The sequence below is a fragment of the Planococcus citri genome, chromosome 2 (genome assembly GCF_950023065.1).
Source record: "Planococcus citri chromosome 2, ihPlaCitr1.1, whole genome shotgun sequence".
In the NCBI taxonomy this organism is placed as follows: Eukaryota; Metazoa; Arthropoda; class Insecta; order Hemiptera; family Pseudococcidae; genus Planococcus; species Planococcus citri.
Window position 1 is genome coordinate 81,549,247 of NC_088678.1, and position 24,577 is coordinate 81,573,823.

Consider the following 24,577-nt stretch of genomic DNA (forward strand, 5'->3'; position numbering starts at 1 on the left):
GATATTCGCGAAATGTTCAGCCAAAATTCTACGTCGATTAAAATATGTCTTATGAAGACCATCCAATGTCGGCTTATACAACTCAGGATCCGTACCAACGTCTTTCATTGCTTCTTGCATCTTTCCTACCATACAGCGTTTCAACAAATACAACTTTTGGGTACCATTGTACGCTTCATTGCGATCTACAGACGATACAAATTCGTTGTACCAGTCAGGGAAATCTGAGTAGGTACCGTCAAACTTTGGTAATGGTACATCGTTTAACCTAATACAAGCACCTGGACCTGATTCGAATATTGACGTATTCGCTCCCACAGAGCGTCTTGGGGTCGAGGTAGCTGTAGGTGTTTCCAAGGTTTCCTTTATTGAGATCAATTTGGCTGTAGCTATTTGAAGATCCTTTCTTAATTCATCACGATCCGACAAAATCGCAGCTTCTTGATTGAGAAAATCATCGTCATCTTCATCCAACTCGTTTAACAATATTTCATCTAACTCCGCCAACTCCTTCAACGATTCCCTCCATGATCCGATAAAAACATCTATCTGGCACGCCAAAGCTTTGGAAGGCACTTGCTCAAACAATCGACTAACATCAGCTTGATCCTTTTTGATCACAGTAATTAGACGGCGCTTGGAATTCTTCGCCGCTTTAATTCGCGCTGCTTTCTCTTTGGCGAGACGAGTAGCCTTTTCTGCTGCAGTCTCCGCCATCATACACCAAAACTTTCGCGATAAACACGATCGAAAAATCCGAAACAAACAAAACTAATCATTCACGAGTAACTCGCGATCAAAAACCATTCGAACTTCGCAAAATTACATCGACGAGCCGATCAAACCGGAGTATTACATCCGGCCCGAAGGACCAAATTGTTTATCATTATAACGAAAATATTCGACTCGTCTTCGACTAAAATGACTTCGAAAAATAAACAACACATAAACGCATAATTGTGGACTGTATAATTCCAACGTCAATAACAATAACATACGTTAACAGGGCGCCCGTCCATTATTTTGAAATGATTTCTTACAACTTATTTCACCAAATATTTTATGACCGTAAATTCATATCGAATTGTACCTATGTCATTAAAAGAAACGTGAAAGATGTTTAATTATGTAGGTACCTACCTACCTACCATTCCCGAAATAAATAATTAATCTCATATCAAAATTTATTATTTGTGTGTTCATAATATTATAGATATATCTGCTTGCAGTGGCGTGCACATGCAGTCTACAATGATAAGAGAAGAGCGACCTTCTACAGGTTTATCATCAATTATCGACGTTACGGGTGTTACTGGCACCACCGTGATTGGTTTCTTGACTGTTTTTTCTGAGTCGAATTTTCGTCCGAAGAACTAGTAGCCCTGCTGTTTTCATCCATTAAACAGGTCATATAATTTTCCTCCTGAAAAGTATACATGCAAAGTTCATGCGGATCTAAGTACGGCATACGAGGAGGAAAGGGCTAGAGGGGATGATGACGTATGTATATTTTTAGCCGAATTTTCTGAGTGGTAATTCTTTTAACGATAGGTACAGTGATTTATTCCGTAAATTTGATTCACTCCATCAAACGCTCAATCATCTCAGAAAATTCATGAGAAAGTACATACGTTGATGCTTATGCAACAATAAACTCATTTTTTCAACAGGGAAAATTCAAGTAGAGTAATTTTCAGTTACATATCGACACTCGCGCAGGCTCAAATTGTATTTCCGAACTCACCATTATTTCGCCGTTTCGTTTATCGAAGTGGACTCGTATGTGAGTTCGCATTCCTCTGATGGTATTTCCTTTATAACTGCAAATAACGCATAAAAAGGCTTTCACGCCACTGTGACTTTCGATATGCTTTTGAATCGCATTTGTTGAATTGCAAATTGGCACTGCGACGCAAAGTGGCTGACATCTAGCGGCAAACGCTCGAAATGCTGAAAACGGGTCCAGTTGTACAGAGAGCATAGGGAGGAATCGCGTTTTTTAATTTTTACGCAACAACAGTAGGGTTTTTTACCAATTGTGTAGGGCATTATTTAAAGGGAATTTAATTTCCGATTTTTTGGTATAAAAAAAAATGACCTTCGACCATTTCCAACGTGACAAATTCGGTTTTCGTGTAGCAATTTCACCCGTTTTCAGCATTTCACAAAAAAATATATTGGTAAATGCCGATTTTTTTAATGTTCTCAGTAATCAGCATTTTCTCCTCTTTACATTAATATACTCACCAGATTTTTAGCTTGAATACTCGCGGAGAAATTCAATTAAAAAGTTGTAAAATGCTGAAAGCGGGTGAAAGAAATTATTGAAATTCAATTTTTTTTACACCAAAAAATCGGAAATTAAATTCTCTGAAAATAATGTTTCATACATAATAGCAAAAAACCCTACTGTTTTTGCGTAAAAATTAAAAAACGTGATTTCTCCCCATGCTCTCTGTACAACTGGACCCGTTTTCAACCAGGGCTTAAAACCATTTGGATTTTATTGGTTGTTGTGGTAGGTGGTTTTTAAAGGACTCAAAAATATTGGTTTTTGGTTATGGTTTCTGAATTGGTTTTTCAATCACAGTTTTTCTGGTTCTGGTTTTGAAATGGTTTCAATTTTTTTTTAATATAGGTGGATGTGGTTTTGGTTTTGTAATAATACTTTTTTTTGAGGTAGTGGTGGTTTTTGATATGAAAAACCATTTCAAATTTTCAAATGGTTTTGGTGGTTGTGGTGGTTTTGATATCAAAAAATTTTTGAATTTTCAAATAAATTTACCAAAAAACAAATTAAGGTACGAGTATTGTCTGATTTGAGACCAAAAAACAGAAAATTTTCATCACTGGTCTAGAAAAATTGAAAAAAATTGCAGAAACCAAAAAGAACCATTTCATGAATTGGTTGTTATTGGTTATGGTTACATTTGAAAATTGAAATGGTTCTTGTGGTTGTGGTTTTCTCCAAATAACACAACTATTTGGTGGTTTTGGTTTTTTCAATCCATTTTTTTTTCCAACGTATTGGTTTTTGGTTGTTGTTGTTTTTGGAATGTATAGAGAGAAGTTGAAATGGTTGTGGTAGTGGTTAAACCAATTGAAAAACAATGGTTGTGGTGGTTTTATTTGGTTTTGGTTTTGGTGGTTTTAAGCCCTGTTTTCAACTTAACGTTTCGGCGCGTAACAGCGCGCTCTATGTATCCGTCGCACAGCCAATAGTGAAACAACATGGACATTTCTACCCTGAACTCGCAGTCCCGGTACACTGATGGGTTGGTAATTGGTTTACTGGTAACAACACCTGCAGAAGTATTTCTCGATTAAGGGCCGATTCCGCATACTTTTTTGCATAAGCAGCAGGCGCTAAAATTCACACGTTGCAAGTTTATTTAATTCAAGTACATTTACTTTCAAGTACTTGATCATGTCTGATCAAATAAATTTACTTGTATTTATTATTTTTCATCGTGAAATGGAATGGATAATCCGCCAATTAATTGAAAAGTCAAGTTACTTGCGGTTGTTTGAATTGAATAAACTAGCCACGTGTAAACTCCAGTTGTCACCTTGCATCTTCAGATCTGGAGATCTACTGAACAGAATTGAATTAAATTTAAAATATATATACTTTGAAACAATTAAAAGAAAATGTCGGATGGGATTTTCATTTGATTGAATATTTTTCGTAGAATTTGAAATTGAAAATCAACGAAATTTGAACACTTTTCAATCGTTGTTCATTCCAAAACTATTCAAGTAATTAAAAATCCCCTCCGACATTTTTTTCTAATTGCTTCATAGTATCTATATTTCAAATTTCATCAATTTTCATCGGATAGATCTCGAGATCTCAACACTCGAAAATCAGGCGGATCGGGTATGCAATCGTGTATGCGGAATCGGCCCTTAATAAACGTATCCCGCATAGACTCACAAGTGTAGGATATTAAATTTGAAAAGTTTTGATCACAAAACAGTACATAATTTTAAATCCAATTGGATGAATCAACTGTAAAAAATTTCAACAATTTTTACTCGATAATTCAATTCAAAATTTTCCAACCAAAAACATTTACATAGGTACTATAGGTATGTCTGATTTTTCTACGCCATCGGTAACGGCAATTCGATTGGGACAGTAGAACGTCTGATGGGTAGATCTATCTATCTATCTATCTATTCTATCTAATTATATAAAGCTCTGCGCGGTGAAGTCCTTTGATCTTCTCCACAACGGAGAAGTTTTCTTTAAAACAGGTAGATTGTGCAAGATACATGGCGGACTCGGCCAGCATCGTTTCATTTCCTACATGTCCACATTTCATTTTTAATTGTGACGCCGGAAGGGGAAAGGGACCTTAGGGTGAAATCACAAATTTTACAGTACAGCCATTGATTTTTTACGTATACAGATAGTCAATGTACCTAATGGTTTTAAAACGAACAGCCCTGATGCATCCGACCACATTGCCGCGCTACAGTCGCTGCATCCGACATTCCGACAGAACAATCTTCGGATGCAGCATACTTCATATCTAGTGCGAAAGATGGCGCTTTTGAGAAAGTGAATTTGTGTGGGTGTGTGAATGTGTAAAATTATTCTCTGTAGTGGTGACTACCGTGTGGCGTTTAAAGTGTAGCGAGTTGACAAAAAATAATGTGAATGAATAGAACAGACCATTGAATACAATGCATGACATGGGTAGGCGTAGGCGATGAGGGTGTAAATGCTAAAGAAAAAGAACATTGATCTCCAGAGGTGGAAAAAATATACCTACAAAAGGCAGACGAACTGTTTCATATCATTGTTTAACCAGGAAATAAATACCCTAATTTGTAATGGGTACCATTGGTTTTCTCTCTATATTAAAAATCAATTCTGGTAGGTAGAGGTACACAGGTACGTGAAAGATTTCGAATGGAAATAATACATATAACTGAATTAGAATATGCCTATTTCATTGCATCAAACCGAGATGCATATCAAATAAGTACTTGATAACACTTATGTTGACAATCCAAGTCCTACAAGAGAGGTAGGTACAATTCCGACTCAGGAACTGATGGAAAATTTTTGGACCGGACACAGCTAGGTCTGATGAACGGCATCGAAAATTGCAGGTACGGAAATGATGCACTTTTCGATTTTTGGTGATTTTATGAAAATCAAAGGGCTGAAAGTGAAAAAATAACGAGTTCACCAAATCAACCTGGAAAGCTGAAATTAACTTTATACCTTACTTATGACTCATCACACCAACTGGAAGCAGGTTCGAGCCATTTTGAGCAGTTCTGGGCCTTTGGCAAATTTTTGAAATTCAAAATTTTTATAAATCATAGGAAAGCTGGAATTTACACTGTACTGTACATAATAAATTGTAAATTGCTGAGTCAACTGGTGGTGTTTTTGAAAAGTTTTGGAGGCTCCAGTACTCGAGCAGCTTTTAGGAAATTCGGATTTTACACATTTTCAATTGAGCTTCATAATTATAAAAGTGCTAGAGAAAATTATGATTTTGAACTGGGTGACTGATCCCACCTTAATCCCACCAATGTTGGTATTTATGATGTAATCAGTCGAGTGAATAACTATTATAACAAGCAACAAATGCGAGACCCAGCGAGGGTAAGTAAAGTATAGGTACCTACGTACTAAAGTCTATTTGGGCAGATTGCATTGCATATTATTAAATACTGGATTTTCCATAAGTTGCTGGAGTTTCCTGAATCTGAGAGAAAACTTCTGTGGGAGGGGTAAGGGTGGACCACCTCCAACTCAAAAACTATTCGAAAACTCGGCAATTTTTCAAAAATTGATTGCATTTCCTTCAAAATCGGCAAATTTTATCATTGGGTGAAATATTTCGAAAAAATTGAAGAATTATTGACTTCAAAAAACGGTAAATGCGGGTAATTTTTCCAGAAAATTTGAAAAATTCATTATAAAAATCGTCAAATTTCACGATTTTGACAAAGTTTTGCCAAAATCTTGAAAAATTGTCCAAACGTTGTGAAGAATGTTTAAGAATTCACTGATTTTTTTTTAAACATCAAAAATTTTGAAGTCGGCAAATTTATGAATTTAAACACCTGAATTTGATAATTTGTAAATTAAGGAAAATTTGATTGGTTGGAAATTTAGCTAAACTAAGCAGAGCTGTTGAAATTACATAAATTTTTAAAAGCTTCTGCCTCGTTTGTTTTTCTTAAGGATTCAAAATTAATATTTCTAAAAATCCATCATTCAAATAAAAATATTAAATTTCGAGAAAATGAAGTTTTTCGACTTACTCATCGAAATATTAGTTTTCAAAAGATTTCGCCCTCGCTTCGCTCGGGACTCTTCGGTTTTCTTTTTCAAATTTGGATTTAAAAAAAAACTAGTCATCATTAAATCCTAAAATCTTGAATTATAAAAACAAATTTATACTTGAACTTGAGCTTTCCATCTTCATATTTTGAAGTTTGGTGATAGGTAATTTCTAGTGTTTTCTAAGATCATTTCTTACGACTCATCAAAACGACTGGAAGTGGGTTCGAGGCATTTGAGCAGTTCAGAAGTCCAAGCAGATTTTTAAAATTCAAAATTTCTATAGATTTTAACAGTATGAAGAAGGAAAGCTGAAATTCACACTGTACCCCAATTGTTAACTGTTGAGACGACTGGCGGTGCTTTCAAACCGCTTTGGGAATTTTCAAAAATTTTCAGTTAGCATACCTACATACGTATAAAATCTGCTGGACAAAAATATGGTTTTTAACTGGGTTAATGATCCCACCAATGTAATTGTGGTGTGTCAACAGTCAAGTGCATACTTGACAAGCGCCAAATGCGAGTGTAAGTAGTGCAAAAATTTATTTGAACAGATTGCAATAAGCCGCAAATTTAATGTTTGGGTGAAATATTCCAAAAAAATTGAATACAAAAATCGGCAGGTGCATATTATAAAATAAAATTTACTACTGCAATGAAAGTTTTTCAAAAAATTTGAAAAATTTATATCAAAAATCAAATGTTATGATTTTGACAAAGGTTTGCCCTAAATTTTGAAAAATTGACAAACGTTGAGAAAAAAGTTTAAAAAATGACCAAAATAAAAAAAATTGTCAATTTAAAAATTCTGAATTTAATAATTAGAAAATTAAGGAAAATTTGGTTGGTCAGAAATATTGCTGAAGTAGGCAAAGCTGCTGAAATTATATACATTTTTAAAAGCTTCTGTCTCTACTTCGCTCGGTCTCGTTGCTTTTCTTACTCGTAATATGTATTCAAAACTAAAATTTCTAAAATTCCATCATTTAAGTTTAAAAAATTTTAAATTTCGAGAATATGAAGTTTTTGGATAAAAAATGTTTTTTTACTTCTTAAAATACAAATTTTCATAAGCTTTCGTCCCTCGCTTCGTTCGGGCTACTTTATTTTATTTTTTCAAAGAAATTTTTAAAAGATTCAAGATCTAAACTCTTGTTGTGAAAAGTGAAAACAATGTAATATTCACAAACAGAACATTTTTTTTTTATTCTCAAAACACGAATTTTCGATTGCTTGCCTGTTAACTTTTTTCTTTATTGAAATTTCTAAAAAAAAAAAAAACTTCATTCACATTCTAATTTTGAAACCAACAAATTTCTCAAATACCTATATCATTTTTTTACTTTTTACTTCGCTCAGGTACCTACATTCATCTCTCTTTTCCAAAATGAAATCCAAAAATTAAAAACGGAAAATTAACATTTCTTCAAATCAAAGAACACCTACATAATATGCACGAGTATATGTAGGCAAAATTGTCATATTTTTTTCATTTTCTGTAAAAAAAATTGTCATTTTATTTGGCAAAAGTGGTGTTCTTTTCTTATGCCAGTTGGCAAATTGTTATTTCTGATTCCAATTCTGTTTAGAGAGGCTACATTAAAAATCATTTCGAAGTATAATACAAAGAAAGTGAAAACTGAACAGAGGGATGGAACAAGTTCTTATAACCACAGTGGTGCCTCTATAGTTTTTTCATGCCCGTCATCTAGTACTCTCTAGCGGATATTATGGGAAGCTTGCAACAGCTTGCATTTGAGGTGTTTGGCAATGGCATTGGGTCAGGGGGACTTCTATTATCAGTATTAGTCATTCTCTCATATCATATGTGGTCTGGAACTGTCAGAACTGAAGTGAATTGTGTAGTGTATTTTCTTTTCTCTCTTCGCAAATATCCAACTTCCTGAATAATAACACACCTGGAAATTCTTATTACAGGTATGGAGAGTGAAATACAATTGTGTTCTATCATCATCATATGAATATATTTTTGTTAAACCCTTCTTCCTTCATATGAATCAGTTTCATTTCTGTTCTAGGGCTCGCTTTCACATCAATGGTGATTAATTTGATTTAATTTCGAAATGGCCAAAGTCTTGAACAATATCTACGACCTACTTTACCCTAGTCCGCCAGCTCTGCAAGATCTCGCAGCAATCGCAATCGCAGCAAAAATGTGGCATAAAAGAACAATCGAGATATTATGTGATAGTAATGCTTCAGACGATGACAAGGCGAATTGTTTTTGGTCTGAAGTTTCATTGCGCAGTGAACTCCCTGAGCTACCATCTACCATTCTTTCCATCGTGGAAGGATATTTTGATAAAGTTCGATTTTCATATTCTGGTTATTCCCGTGAGAATTCGGTCGAGACTTTCCACGATATCGTTTGCAATTTCTACGGAACTATTGATAATGATAAACGCGCGAAACTTGCGATGTTGAGTGAAGAAGTCAGCGATGTCGAGAAGTTCAAGATTGCTTGTAGATTTTGCTTGGAGGATGATATAAAACGAATTTGGCCATCTGTATCAGACTCGGAAGACTTGAACTTGGATGATGATCATTTACAGTTTCATCGTGATCCTTTGTTGTATTACTGGGTTTACCGTCTAAGGGATCAGTTGCATAAAATCCCCTTATCAGATTTTGGTTATGCTACTATCGATGGAAAAGAAATTCAAATTTTTGATCATAATTGGTCTGCCGTCGAGTACTTTTGGAACCGTTTGAAAGTTGCAGACCGAAAAGAAAGTGCAGCTCATTTACTTAAACATAGGGGACAGATATTCTGTAGGTATATATTTGCAAGATTGACCGAGGATGAACTTAATACATTGATGACTGAAAGAAGGGATAGTTTTTTGTGTACTATATTGAATAGTGATTTCCATGCTTTGAACTCAGACGACGACATCGCTGGGGGTTGCATTCTAGCTGTATGGGAATATATTAAACATAAAGTAAGTGAAAGAGATTTTATTTGCGCGGTAGGAGAGATTATAAAGAATCAGGCTATACCCATGGGTGACATTTGGAGCGACGAATCTTTCTCTAACGAATTTTGGAATTGTACACCAGATCATTTAAAACAGGTTGCTATCCATGATGTTTTACTTGATCGATCTTTATTCGTGAAGAATAACCCTAGTGATCACAGAAATAATTGGCTTATATGGTCTGTTTTGACTGATGCACTCTTTGAAGCTAGAAGCGCTTTTTGGAACGCAAATTTCCATGTCGTATTACCTGGTACGAAAATGGAAGATTTGCAACAATTTCTCACCCTATGTTGCGAGACTGAAAGTGACATTATTTTGTTCAAAAAAAATCACATGTCTAAATATGAAAACGTTGGACAAGTCTGCTTGGAATACCTGAAAAAATTCAGTTTCGATGAATTGAACCAATATTTAAATTTTTGCTGCGTGGAAAAGGAAACCATTTCAGCTTTAAAACTCGAGTTGTTAACTGATTACCTAAATTTTCTCCATAACAATTATCCCCCTATGCGCAGAACTGGTACAGAGAACAATATCATTGGTCATATTCATTCCCTGTGTGCGTTCATCGATGATGTTTATAACGATATCGACCTCGCAGCTGATTTCAAAACTCAGGTCTTGTTGGCTCCTCGAACGATCGAACTTCTAGCTAGATATGTCATTGAGAATCACCTTGAGGAAGTAATGCCGTTTGTCGACTCATTTGCGGTGTCTGAGGAAGCGGCGATTAATTTTAAACATGTTTTGGTGCCTTCTCTGGTGAATCTCCTGTCAACTGGAGATCTTTTTTATTTCAAATTTGATAATGACTGCTTTGAAAATTTTATGCGATGGTGTTTTGGAAGTGACGATGAGATCTCAGCATTTAAACGAACTGTTCCTGTTGATGAAATCGTCCGAAATCTCTTAGAAGGCCAGAGCTACATCCAGGATTGCGATTATGAAGATTTATGTAAATTTTATTCTGACCTCGACAAATTTTTAGAATGGGTTTTTTCCTCTCCCGAGGAAGTTGCAGAGTTTAAAAAGAAGTTAGATGGGTTTGAGGAATACACTAAATTGTGAAAGTAGTCCAGCATTTTTTATATATTTATTGTAAGTATTTTTATGTAAAGATTATTGTTTGTTCTTTTGTTACATATTTTAGAAATAAATTTTGATTAAAAACACAAAAAAAAATTGTTTCACTAAAATTAATCATTTGAAATGCCTGGAGAAAATTTTAAAAAATCTCTGAAGGCTCCTCAATGCTCCAAAACTAGTACTTGTTAATGTGCGAGGGTTGAATTGGAGAAATCGTTTAGATTGCTTCACCTCGGTCAAAAAAAATTATGTTTCATGGCGAAAGAAAAGTCGCCCATAACATCGACTTTTGAAATTTATTAATTTTTCAAAAAATCTCCAAAAATTAACTTCAGCCGGTCACAAGGGTTTCAGGACAATCAGGACATGCTCTTTCCACCTAATAGCTTGGTTTGCATTTAGTTTGCATTCAAATCGAAGAGTGCCAGTTCAAAAAGTTCATTCATGGGTGAAAAAAACACATACCTACAAATAATTAGCAAATAGTATCTAAAATATTCAACAAAATAGTTTATTTTCATTACAAGATCAAAATAATGCTCATTAACTTTGGTATTAAATTCAAAATATTGTTACATATTTTCGATAAAATTATTAAAAATATACGATGAAAGTAACAATAAAAACATAGATATTATTTTGCTAAAAAGTATTAAGGTATATACATTTACAAAAATTAACTAAAATACGCGTTCGATCAATCAACTGTGCCATCCACCGCTCAAAAAAATACTGCAAAAAATCAATCGTGTTCGTAAAAAACCAAATTAAAAAAAAAACTGAATCTAGCTCGATTAGATTTTAACTCGTACTTAATTGCATCAGTTATACAATACTGTTAATATTATACTTTTAAATAACAAATGGACACGAATCATATTAGAAATTTAAAAAAGAAAAAGAAAACAACATTTACAACACTATTAATCTAATTAAACTTAAAAACTTCGATTAACTGAATATAGCGCTTTTAATATTTTACATAATTTATCTACGACGTGTACTCCATGGTTTTAATGTATTCGACAGCTGAGGTGAACTGTACCCACCAGTATTGTTCTTCTCCTTTCAACCGCGTCTCGTAAAAACTATTTATGTATTGGATCGTAGACAGTAAAGATGGCGGATTGGCCTAAAAGTGAAAAGAAAAAAAATGATGTAATTATTTCAAATTCAATATCTGGGTAAATAGAATCGCTAAAACAGTATCGCGAAATCTTACCATGATGATAACGAATACAAGAACTGGAACTAGGATATCAGCCGATGGAACGGAATTATTACAAGCTAAACATAATAAATTCTGTATCGTTTGCGTGCACCGTAATATACAATCCAACTTTTCAGCTGGTGTTTTGTACGCAGACATGGCCGTTAGTTCTTCTTGAGCTGCCGGCCAAGGACACTCGTAGTGATATTTCTGTAAATCAAAACTTACGATTAGTTCGGTTCGTTTTTCATTTCGGATCTCTTCGATGCAAACAATTCATGGTCGTTTGGTCGTGCTTTTTACTATTATGACCGTTGGTTAATATTATAGAAAACTTACTTTAGGAATGCATAGGTATTTGTGATTCGGTGTGATTATTTTGCTCAATTTTTTTATGTGCTCGTGTAAAACTCTGTAATAAAGCTCATTGGTTAGTTCTCTTCGATTGGTTTATTAGTTACGCAGCAGCATGCATAATTTAAACGCGATGACTTACTCGTCTCGAGATATATCACCGTCTCCGTTCGGGAACATGGCGTACATGTAGACGCGAGAAATAACAGATCTTTCGATAGCCACTTTAATCGATTCTAATTGCTGTTCGTTAACGCCTTGCCACGTCGAATCGTTATCGACGTGTTTCTCCAGAGTTGATAAAAAGTTACGTAATAGATCGCTCTTCTCGTCAGCCAGAGTCAGGCTATGGAATTCGGTAGCGAACTGCAGTAAAAGCTGTTCTCTTTTTTGTAAAAATAAACGAACACAGATCGAGGCGAAGAAATTCTTGCAAACGTCTTGCTGGCATTTTACTCTTTTCGTTAATCTGCAAAAGTGAAAAAGAAAAGTTATTTTCGTTAATGAATTGAGATTGATTCAAAAAAAAAAAAAAAAAAAAAAAAGCACAGCACAATAGATACCTATTCAGATGAGCTGTAATTGACAATAAAGTCTGCCGGCATCTCATCAAATATGATAAATACGGAGCTCTAGCTTTATATTCTTTTTTCAACGTTTCCAATAAATAAAGGCATCTGGAATAAAGATCAGATTAATAAAAAAGCCGAATCAATGGTTCCCAGCACAAAAAATAAGGTGCCTACTTACTTCTGATCATTGAATGATTTCACACATCGAACAGTCTCATGAAGGTGAGCGATAAGCGAACGATCTTTCAGATGTATAGCTTCGGCCAACTGCAATTGAAGAAATGCAACCAGTACGTTTGGTTGTTGACACCATGCCTCTTTCTGTAACCAGCAAAGCACAAATTATTATTGATATACAGCACCCAATCAGTAGGAAAGTTTATAAATCCAAGAAAGGGGAATGGAAAGAGGACCCTAAAATATTCCACTACCAAAAATTTCATTTCAAGTGCTGAAATTCATTTTTCAATTTTGGAGAATTTTTTAAAAAATTCAAGTTTGGCCCATTTCTGATGAAAAAAAATCAAAATTTGATCAAACTGATACGAAAGCATGAATTTCTATTTGTATCTTATTTTCGACCTCCCGAGTCGATTGGTGATGGTTTCAAAGCATTTTGGAGCCTCCAGCGGGTGCCAAGTCAATGACCTTGAGAAGGCATAGTAAAAGGTCAGTGACCTTGGGAGAGCAGAAGGTACGTAGACAACCTCGGGAGACCAGTCAGGTAGACAAACAATCTCAGGAACCCAGACAGCAGGGTCAATGATCTTGGGACGCCGGCCAGAAGGGTCAATGAACATAACACTGCAGTCAGATGGGTCGATGACCTTAACACGTGGGCTAGAAGGGTCTATGCCATTTACAGGTCAGACAAGCAGCATATGGAAACATGATAGAAAGGGTCAATGACCTTCAAAATCTGGTCAGAAGGGTCAATGACCTTAACATGTCCGACAACTGGGTTGATGACCTCAACACGGCAGCTAGAAGGGCCAATGCCATTTACAGGTCGGACAAGCAGCATTTGGAAACCTGACAGAAGGGTCAATAATCTTTAAAATCCGATATGAAGGGTCAATGACCTTAACATGCCTGACAACTGGGTTGATGGCCTCAGCACGACAGCTAGAAGGGCCAATGTCATTTACAGGTCGGACAAGCAGCATTTGGAAACCTGATAGAAGGGTCAATCACCTTTGGAATTCCAGAAAAACAGACAGATGACTTTGAGAAGGCAGATAAAAGGATCAATGACCGTAGGAGGCCAGACAGACGACATTGAGAATCCAGACAGAAGGGTCGATGACCTTGTGATGCCTAGAGGGTCTTAGAATATACCACTATCAGAAATTTCAAGCGCTGAAATTGATTTTCCAATTTTGGAGAATTTTTACAAAATTCAAATTTGGTTCAAAAAAAAATCAAAATTTGATCAAACTGTTACAAAATGATGAACTTCTATTCGTACCTTATTTTCGACCTCCCGAGTCGATTGGTGATGGTTTCAAAGAATTTTGGAGCCTACAGTGGAAGTCAATGACCTTAAGAAGACAGACAACCTTCAGAAGCAAGGAAAAGGGTCAGTGACCTCGGGAGACCAGTCAGGTAGACAAACGACCTTGGAAATCCAGACAGAAAGGTCAATGACCTGTAGATGCCAGTGGCCAGTCAGAAGGGTCAATGACCTCAAAAAATCAGTCAACCTTCTGAAGCCAGAAAAAGGTCAGTGACCTAAGAAGACCAGTCAGGTAGACAAACGACCTTAGAAAACCAGACAGAAAGGCCAATGACCTGTAGAGACCAGTGGCTAGTCAGAAGGGTCAATGACCTCAAGAAATCAGCCAACCTTGGAAACCAGAAAAAAGTCAGTGTCCTCGGGAGACCAGTCAGGTAGACAAACGACATTAGAAAGCCGGACGGACAGGTCAATGACCTGAAGAGGCCAGTCAGAAGGGTCAATGACCCTAAGAGGGCGCCCAGACGGTTCAATGATTTCAAGAGACCACAGAGAATGGTTAATGACCTTCAGAGGCCAATCAGAAGGGTCAATGACCTCTGGAAGGTCAGAAAAACAGACGTATGACTTTGAGAAGGCAGACAGAAGGATCAATGACCGTTTGGGGGGGGGGGGGACAAAATGGTCAATGAACTTGTGATGCCTACCAGACAACCTTAGGACGTTGGGTCAGTGACCTTTAGAGTTCAGCCACACGGGTCAATGACCTCAATAGGACGATATTGAACGTCTTTGCAATCAAAGAAATCTACGAGCCCAGAATTTACTCATACACATGAATTTTGTCATTTTTCATCTTAATTTTGAGTGCTTTAACTTCCTTTCTCATTCCTAAAAAGTAATTATCTCTCCGGGTCCAAACTTTTGGCGGAAATTTTCAGGATCTCATTTTTTTTTTAATTGGCCGATTTAGCTATTTGAATAGGGAGCAATAAAAATTGAAATTATGGAATCGAAGGTCACTCAGACCAGAGTCACATCAACGGTGAAATTCGTTCACTTACCAAGCTCCTTAAATCATTATTAGCGCAAGGTAACTGCTGAATTTCCGCATTACTTAAAACGGATCGTAATTTTCTTTTCGCGTTTTCAAACTTGAACTTCTCGCAATGAATATTCAATTCCGATTCATCTTCGTTTTGTACGTTGACAGCGACACCATCTACGCTGGGTCCATTCTCATTTCTGCTTACACCATCCGGTAAATCAACACTAGCCGAGGTACTAGGATCGTTGGGTTGTTTTCTGTACTTATTCAGGATATCGTCCGATGTGGAAGTAGAAGTATCTGTATTAAAAAAAAACGACGACGACCTCGCAAAATGAGCAAAAGATATTTAAAGCGATATTTAAGCATCACGTAAGCATTATTTACAGACGAAGCCACATACAAAATACGGTACCACGTGACATTCCGTTCGAAGTATACGATGGTTTTAGTTTATTCGAATCGTATCGCGAGTTCGATCTGACTTTGGAAGCGTTTTGTTGTTCTTGCAACATTTTAGCGTTATTCGTGAACTGAACGGCCAAAGAACCGGATGTTGATTCGCTCCTGTAAATTAGTATTCAGTTTTAAATTCACTGTTCGAAATTCGAATCATTTTAAAACTAGAAAAATATAGGATGAAAATGAATTACATGTACCACTGAGATGAACTATCCCTTCCGCGACGATTCTTGAATATATTCAGTTTATTTAGGAAACCGCTTCTTTGTTTATTCTTATCGTCGTCTTTATCTCCTTTTTCGGCTGTTTTATCGAAGCTGATAGATTTAACGACTGCTGACGATGAAGATGATCGGTTCGAGGTGCTTCTTTCGTTTAATGAAATGATGGCGCATCCGTTACCCATGTTCACTGAGGATGAACACGCGGTCGTTGTGATGGTTACCGAAGACGAGGAAGCGTTGGACGTGAATGATACTACTTGGCTGGATGAAGAAGCGTGATCTAAAACAAGCATAAATTACGCATATTATTCGTATTCGCAAAAATTAGGCTTTTTTAATAATCGTTGACTGACCACTGAATGAGAATTGTTTGCTTTGAACGTGATCATTATCGGCATTACCGGCCGAACTGCAACTACTGCTCACTGAAGCGGCGCTGCTCATGCTAACGCTAGCTATGTCGCCGCCGATACCTCTTATATCTTCGGAATCCATGCTAGCCTTTAAAATAACACCATTTAGATTAATATTTTGAGATATTACTGGATTTTTTCGATATAAAGATAGAAAAAATTACTTGATGACTGGAACTAGATCTGGATTGCGATCCAGTTGAACTCTGGGATAGGTTCGAGAGTAAATTAGGGCGAGTTTTGGAGTCACAGTTCAGAGAAGCGGCACAATCGGGTACCTCTTCTGATCCAATAACGTGGATCAGGTTACCGGAGTCTTCTTTTTGGAACAGGAGATGGGAAGCGGAGGCTGCATCTGAAGAAAAACATACCTCAGGGTTAGTTTGGGGTTTAAAATTATCTATTCTAGTTTCAAATTACTAACTTGACGTCGAAGGCATATCTTCGGCGTTGATATCAACTCCTTCGCCACGACTTTCAACCTCTGATCTGGTAGTAATATCGGACCTGAATAAATAATTTGCCAATAAATTAATTTTTCAAAATATTCAACAAAAAAAGCTCAACGAAACAAACCTAGCAACGCTAGCAGTATCATCTGTATCAACTTCGGTCACTCGATCGGAATCTGAAACCACGACATCGGTGCTCCAGCCCTCAGAAGCTGTTTCTGAGATATCAACGAGCTACGAAACACAGAAATGAATTACTCATCGGTCTGTACACGAATAATTTTATTAAAAAATACACACCGGTGAAAAACTGGAATTTTGTAGCAAAGCTAAAGCGTCACTAGACGAGAACACAGAGTTGGCATTACTCAAATTATGGTTCGACTGGTTCTGATCGATATTTTCCGAATCACTGGCCAAAACATCAGTGCTCCAAGTATCCGATACCAACGAAACAGTCTCATCTCCGGCTACAATCGAGCAAAAAGAGATTTCAATCAAGTATTTCCTCAACAGATATTCGTATAACTTGACTAGATAATTTTTTAGTACTCACAATGGGGTAAATTTTTGACCTCGAATTTACCAAATTTGTCGTCCAAGTCGAATCGAGGTTGCTTAGCTTGAGATTGAGGTGGAAGAGGCACCGCTCTTTCCATCGGGTTCGCTTCTTCGTTCTCGTTTTCCATTATTTGCGACGAAGGAGTATCTCGTCCTAAAAAAATAACCCCCAGAACGAATTAAGCATTTAAATAAATCGATCATTCGTAAAAAAAATTAACATTTTAAAAGAAAATTCGCACAGATCGACTAACCAGAAATGTTAGGAGTGCCTCGTCCCGAAACGTTGGCCGAAATCATATCCGATAAGTTATCATTTTGGTCTTCAGCTTCTAAATCAATCGACGAAGAATCTTCACTCTCGTTAGAACCGTTTTCGGAAACACCTTCTGTAATATTACACGAAGAAACTATCAGTAAAATGTTTCTAGAGTTTGATAAATGTCATCGAATTGAAACACATTGATCACCTTCTCCATCTTGCGATGAACAACAAGTACTCAGAGTTTTAGTCTGAGAAGTAGCAGGTTCTACGCAACTGTTGACATTTAATAACGGATCACAGTTAGATTCGATCATATTGATACTTTGTCCCTCTTCCAACACCTGGAAAGTAATAAAATTAGCGTTAAGACGGATGAAATATAATATCATAGTCCGGCATATGACAATAGGAGTAATTGCACCCCCCTCCCCCCCGCCAATCCTCCGAGACAACTTTCTTCTTAAAGGGGACATCCTAAGGAACATTTTAAAGCAAACTTGCCCAAAAAAAAAGTTGGCCTTACTTACAAAATGGCGGCCATTTTGATTGACAGGTCAGCCGAAATCGCAGATTTTGCGTTTCAACATAGGACTTGCACGAAATTTTTCAAACTTTACAAAGGTAGATCGAAAGATCATGCAAAAATTCATCACCTGCCAAAATTTCAAGTGCTAAAGTGCGTTTTTCGATTTTTGGTGAATTTTTGAAAATCAAATTTAGGCCAAAAATAAGAGGAAAAAATCAAAATTTTACCAAATTGACCAAGAAAGCTGAAAATTGGGTTATACCCTATTTTCGACATGCCAAATCGATTGGAAACTGTTTCAACCCGTTTTGAGTAGTTCTGGAGCCTCCAGCAGATTTTTGAAACTCGAAATTCCCACGAAATTCCATCAAATTGGAGTTGTACAGCTGAAATTTATTCTAAAAATTAATTTCAATACGCTACGAAGTACTGCAGATGAATTTCAAGTCGTTTTGGAGTGTCCAGCGACTTTTTGAAAATTTCTGAAGCTTCCAGCAGATGTTTGAAACTTTAAATTTTCACAAAAATGTTATCAAATGGAGATGGAAAGCTAAAATTTATTGTACACTCCAATTTTAACACCCTCTGAAGACGACTTCAGGTAGATTCAAGTCATTTTAGAGCCTCCAGCGACTTTTTTGAAAATTACTGGAACCTCCGAAAATTACTGGAACCTCCAGTAGATTTTAAATTTCTTCAACATTAATTTATCAAATGGAGTTGGCATGCTGAAATTTACTTCGCAGACTACATGGTGTTTTCAAATGGTTTTGAAGCTTCCAGCTACTTTTAGGAAATTTCAATTTCCCAAAAAAACGCCATACAACCCTTCAAAAAGTCGCTGGAGGCTCCAAAACGTCTTGAAATACACCAGCAGTCAACTTCGTAGCGTATTGAAATCAGTTTGCAGAATGAATTTCGACTCTCCATCTCAGTTTGATAAAATTTTGGGGAAATTTCAAGTTTCAAAAATCTACTGGAGGCTCCAGTAATTTTCAAAAAGTCGCTGGAGGCTACAAAACAACTTGAAATTCGCCTGCAGTACTTCGTAGCGTATTGAAATTAGTTTTTAGAATAAATTTCAGCTTTACAACTCCAATTTGATTGAATTTCGAGTTTCAAAAATCTGCTGGAGGCTCCAGAACTGCTCAAAACGGGTTGAAACAGTTTCCAATCGATTTGGCATGTCGAAAATAGGGTATATCCCAACTTTCAGCTTTCTTGGTCAATTTGGTAAAATTTTGATTTTTTTCCCTCATTTTTGGCGTAAATTCGATTTTCAAAAATTCACCAAAAATCGAAAAACGCACTTTAGCACTTGAAATTTTGGCAGGTGATGAATTTTTGCATGATCTTTCGATCTACCTTTGTATTGAAAAAATTCGTGCAAGTCCTATGTTGAAACGCAAAATCTGCGATTTCGGCTGACCTGTGAATCAAAATGGCCGCCATTTTGTAAGTAAGACCAACTTTTTTTTGGGCAAGTTTGCTTTAAAATGTTCCTTAGGATGTCCCCTTTAAGAAGAAAGTTGTCCCGGAGGATCGTCGGGGGCCGGGGGGGGGGGGGGTAATTACTCCTACTGTCATATGCCGGACTATCAACTTTGATCAAGTCGTTGAATTGAAAAACACCTGTTGTTCGGTGAGTAATCCGATGATGCCCATTTCGCTATCGTCTTCCAGAGCAAAAACCAACACAGTTTCCAAGTCTCTATTTGGACTGACGAAATCTCGTTCTCGTTCTCGCGACTGGTATTCGGTGTCGTTGTTGTCCGAATTTAAAACCGATGATGCTACAGCAGCAGCCGACTGCTTGGTTCGATTCACTACAAAATGAACAAGAATATTCTCATTAACTCGGTCAATATTTTAAACGGGTCATTCGTGAAAAAATAATAATTTACCAGCTTTACTAATGATATTAATTTGTCGTTTAGCCAACGTTATCGGAGACGAGTCCCCATTCACGTTACGATTCGAAGGAGGCGCAAGTGTTACAACGTTATTGCAATTTGAGGTACTCGGTACTGGTGAAAAATCAGTAGCCACCGCCGAAATCAGCTCCTCTAAACGAATTTTCTCTTTCTTCGGTAACATATCGTTGGTTAAAGCCGATTGTAGGAAAATAATCTGGAAAAAAGATCAAATCGATGAACACGACGTAAATTTCCAAAAAAAGTCTACCTCGTCGAAATAATTTACTGACCAAATTATGTAATTGTTGTTCAGTGAAGAAAGCTTTCACATTGTAAGCCATCTGTTTGAGTTGATCGTTAGTTTCCAAATTGCTAGGTTCTTTATCAAGCTCAACTTTATGCAAGGCATCTTCCAATAAAATATTTATAATCGATGAAAGGCAGTCTTCGTCGAAATGTTTATACAAATCGGCTACTTTCGCTTCAACAGGTTCGTATTTACGCATAGCCAACATTTGCAATATCTTGGCCACTTGCATCAAGTTGAATCGTGCGATGTAGCTGACAGGAGCATCGATAATACCGTACGATTCTGGATTAACGATAGCCGGGCAGATGAAAGACGTTATCACTAAATCGACGCACAACGCGAAAATCTACGAACAATTATCAATTAGTGGGCGGTACGTAATGACGATATGAGAGGAAAATCCCAATATTACGTACTTGTTTCTCTTCTAATTTCCTCGTATTTGCTAATAAATTATAAATGTGTCGAACCAACCAACAAATACTGCTCGGAAAGCAATGAATATGAGCTTTAATATTATCAATGAACTTATTGGTGATTGCGACTAATTTATTGATAGTCCAAAGTCGATATTTTTGTAAGGAATTTTTATACTCCGGCGTACCTTCGGTTCCAAACATTTTCAACCTTTCAGCCGTAGCAAATCTGCAACGTAAAAAAAATCATTCGAGTTTAAAAACGAAAAAAAAATCGTACGAAGTTGAGCTAGTTTTCAGAAACAAACCTAATAAGAGCTTTATCCGGATCGATATCGAGAAATTTTTCATCTTCCATTAATAAATGCATTATAGGAGAATGCAGCGCGGCAGTAAGAAACAGCTGAGCGGAATACAGCCCTTCGTGGAACAACGAATAGAGTCGAGCGAAAGCGCAAGATCCATGTCTAATCAATCGTAAAGGATCTTCGGCAGGAACGAGTTGTAAATGAGTCAAATGGAGCAGTAATTCCAACACTAGAGCTTTATCTTCGGGTAATAAACAACAACCGTACAATCCTAATATGATAGACTCGATGACAGCAGCAAGAAAATCCGATTGTGTTTGATTTATAACCGATAAACACTGCGCTATCAGTTGAGGACGTTGTTTTAGATAATTCAATAACTGAGTACAGTGCAAATTCGACTAGAATGTAGACAAACAAAACGAGTTACTTAGATAACGTACGGTAATGAGATATCTGAAATGCGCTTACAATGCGCTAGTTTACCTGATAACTTAATATCTTGTGAGCTTCTTCGAATTCTGTATTATCGAGTATGCCAATATTCGAACAACAAGAGGCGGGTGTAAAGTCGCAATGTGAAACCGAGAGTTTATTGATGCAAATACGCTGCTGCCAAGTAACCCAAACTAATTTCGTCAAATCGTACCATGATTTGTTAACCTAAATGGGGAAATTAAACGTTCTAGAGTCAGTTTCAAGGTGTAAGGAATATTTTGAAACGTAGAATAATTAAACTCACGTTGATATTTAGGTCTTGAAGATGATGCTGTTCCGATATTACGAATAATCGTTCCTGTCTCAGACTCGTAGCTAGATCTGTTAGCTGACATATGAGAGAAAGTTTCTCAGGATCTTCGATACTGTTTGGAACCACCATATTTATGCAGCACAACGTATCACATACCTGAACGAGAATTAAATAATAAAATTAACGAATCTATAACTGACATGTTTCATAGTTTCATATTATTCTAAACGCAGATTATTTGCAAAACACATATGTTACACACGGTTTCGACTCGAGTTGACGAATCAAATCATCAAATGTGACACATCGTGACTTTTTCTTTTAATTTAATCAACGTACTTGACATTAGGAATGAATGCAGCGATAGAAGAGCATACTTACGTTACGTTTAATTTAATAGCAGCACAATTACAATTACATTTAATAACGTTCGTAGAGTAATGTGACGATTGCTAATTGAACGAATGAGTAAACGAAAAGCAACGCACTAACACAACGATTTCGCGAAGCAAACACAACGTAATTGAACTCAATTATATCTTTATTCGACAAATTAAATTGCAAATCAATTCGCTAATTTTCAACTACCCTCTATTTACATTGTAATTCGTAGAAATGAGAAAATATTATGAAGCAAAAAATTCAGAAAAATTAATTACGCAGAGGGAATTTGAAATTATCAGTATCGAAATTCCCAACACAAATTCCCCAGGAATTTCTTCTCCTCTTTTTCAATGTTACCAACTTAGAAAACTTCGTTACTCGTAGCGTTGTCGAATATCCGGATACTCGGAAATTCGGATTTCTCCAAAATCATCATCCGGATATCCGGATGCATCCGGATTGTCGCCATCATTCCGAGTTTTCTCTTGCGATGAAGTGATAAGCGATTTTTAAATTTTGAAAAAATTCATTCTGTGGATTTTTCACAACCTTATCTTTTGTATTTGGCATATCCGAGTGCAATCCGGGTATCCGGATACACTTTGGATCCGGATTAATAATTCGTTTGTATCCGGATGCATCCGGATATTCGACATCGCTAGTTACTCGTGTGTTTTTGATTTTTTTTCTCGTTCAATTTCGCAAATTGAAATAATTCTTTTGAAATGAAAATGAAACGAAGATTTTTACATTGATTTTCGTAAATGTTCTAATCTGTGGTTTATGAAACTAAATGATTATTCATTGTTCATTGAAGTAAAACCGCTACAACCTACATTTTTCTCAAACCGAAATGTGTGATTCGAACGAAATTGAAACAAAACCAACCTACCTAAAGAGTCAAACACTCGTGTTTTCAAAAATCAATCAAATCAAAATTCAAAATCAAAAAACCAAACACTTACAAAACCAAGTCCAAAACCTCTCCATAAGTTGTATGTTTCAACTTATAAGTTTCTGATTGATTCTTCTCAATACTTTTTTACACACACACACAAAAAAAAAACCAGTCTTCTTCAGGTTTGCCTTACCTGATAGGTATTTTATTAAAACTTTGTACAATTTTCCTATTTCCATGACAAGAAAACATTTTTTAAAAATGTAAAAATGATGGAATTTGTGCTAAAAATCATTAGTGACAGAAGCACAAGGAAATTCCAGTATCTAATTTCTAAGAGGTTCGTTTAAGAAATCACCACCATTGTCAACATTTTCAGGAAATTTTTCATCAGTTTTTGAACGAGAATGTGACGAAAAAAACAAGAATAAAAATGCAAACGCTTTCTCAAAAAAAATAAAATCACATTTTTTCGTTAATTTCTTAAAATTTCAACCGGATTCGTTTAAAAAACCACCATAGTCAGCATTTTTTTTGCAGGAAAATCAGGAGTTTTAGAGAAAACAAGTTTTTCTTGGTTTTGTCCAGTGTCCTATATTAAAAACTATTTGTAACCCCCCCCCCCCCTCACAAATGGTCAAAATTGGATATTGGCTCTTAGATTTTGAAAACCAATTTTGCTCCTTCAATTTTCAAAATAGGCAACTTGTTTATCTTACGTTTTTTTTACTAATAGGTAGATAGGTACTATTAGTCCGGCATATGACAATTGGAGTAATTGCACCCCCCCCCGCGCCGACCCTTCGGGACAACTTTTTTCTTAAAGGGAACATCCTAAGGAATATTTTAAAGCAAACTTGCCCAAAAAAAAAGTTGTCCTTACTTACAAAATGGCGGCCATTTTGATTGACAGGTCAGCCGAAATTGCAGATTTTGCGTTTTAACATAGGACTTGCACGAACTTTTTCAAACTTTACAAAGGTAGATCGAAAGATCATGCAAAAATTTATCACCTGTCAAAATTTCAAGTGCTAAAGTGCGTTTTTCGATTTTTGGTGAATTTTTGAAAATTGAATTTAGGCCCAAAATGAGAGAAAAAATCAAAATTTTACCAAATTGACCAAGAAAGCTGAAATTTGGGATATACCCTACTTTCGACATGCCAAATCGATTGGAAACGGTTTCGACCCGTTTTGAGCAGTTCTGGAGCCTCCAGCAGATTTTTGAAGCTCGATATTCCCACAAAATTTCATTGAATTGGAGTTGTAAAGCTAAAATTTATTCTAAAAACTAATTTCAATACGCTACGAAGTACTGCAGGTGAATTTCAAGTCGTTTTGGATCCTCCAGCGACTTTTTGAAAATTACTGGAGCCTGCTCCAGCAGATTTTTGAAACTTAAATTTTCACAAAATTTCATCAAATGGAGATGGAAAGCTGAAATTTACTCTACACTCCAATTTTAACACCCTCTGAAGACGACTTCTGGTGGGTTCAAGTCATTCTAGAGCCTCCAACGACTTTTTTGAAAATTACTGGAGCCTCCAGTAGATTTTTGAAACTTTAAATTTCCCCAAAATATCATCAAACTATAAGATGGAGAGTCGAAATTCATTCTGCAAACTAATTTCAATACACTACGAAGTTG

At 36.2% G+C, this 24,577-nt stretch overlaps 2 protein-coding genes across 6 annotated transcripts; one reads left to right on the top strand and one right to left on the bottom strand.

Annotated features, from left to right (window-relative positions):
* Nucleotides 1-8,099: 8,099 nt before the first annotated feature.
* LOC135838017 (uncharacterized) lies at nt 8,100-11,221 on the top strand. Its single transcript, XM_065353517.1, has 2 exons — nt 8,100-8,254; nt 8,356-11,221. Exon 2 carries the CDS (start codon nt 8,401-8,403, stop codon nt 10,384-10,386), a length of 1,986 nt encoding a protein of 661 aa, XP_065209589.1. The 5' UTR covers nt 8,100-8,254; nt 8,356-8,400; the 3' UTR covers nt 10,387-11,221.
* Gapvd1 (GTPase activating protein and VPS9 domains 1) lies at nt 10,895-22,294 on the bottom strand. 5 transcript variants are annotated; one of them, XM_065353515.1, is made up of 25 exons: nt 22,030-22,293; nt 21,640-21,804; nt 21,384-21,560; nt 20,898-21,298; nt 20,590-20,818; nt 20,154-20,519; nt 19,852-20,077; nt 19,580-19,773; nt 17,627-17,762; nt 17,411-17,545; nt 17,152-17,310; nt 16,896-17,065; nt 16,720-16,829; nt 16,568-16,650; nt 16,308-16,498; nt 16,084-16,231; nt 15,698-16,010; nt 15,460-15,611; nt 15,061-15,344; nt 12,719-12,861; nt 12,532-12,645; nt 12,111-12,437; nt 11,954-12,026; nt 11,627-11,824; nt 10,895-11,536 (listed from the first exon to the last, which is right to left on the bottom strand). In XM_065353515.1, exons 2-25 carry the CDS (start codon nt 21,775-21,777, stop codon nt 11,396-11,398), a joined length of 4,608 nt encoding a protein of 1,535 aa, XP_065209587.1. In that variant the 5' UTR covers nt 21,778-21,804; nt 22,030-22,293; the 3' UTR covers nt 10,895-11,395. The 5 variants fall into 5 exon arrangements, with proteins under 5 accessions (XP_065209587.1, XP_065209586.1, XP_065209584.1 ...); XM_065353514.1 differs by having other exon boundaries at nt 15,448-15,611; nt 15,704-16,010; nt 22,030-22,292; XM_065353512.1 differs by having other exon boundaries at nt 15,448-15,611; nt 22,030-22,292.
* Nucleotides 22,295-24,577: the final 2,283 nt, after the last annotated feature.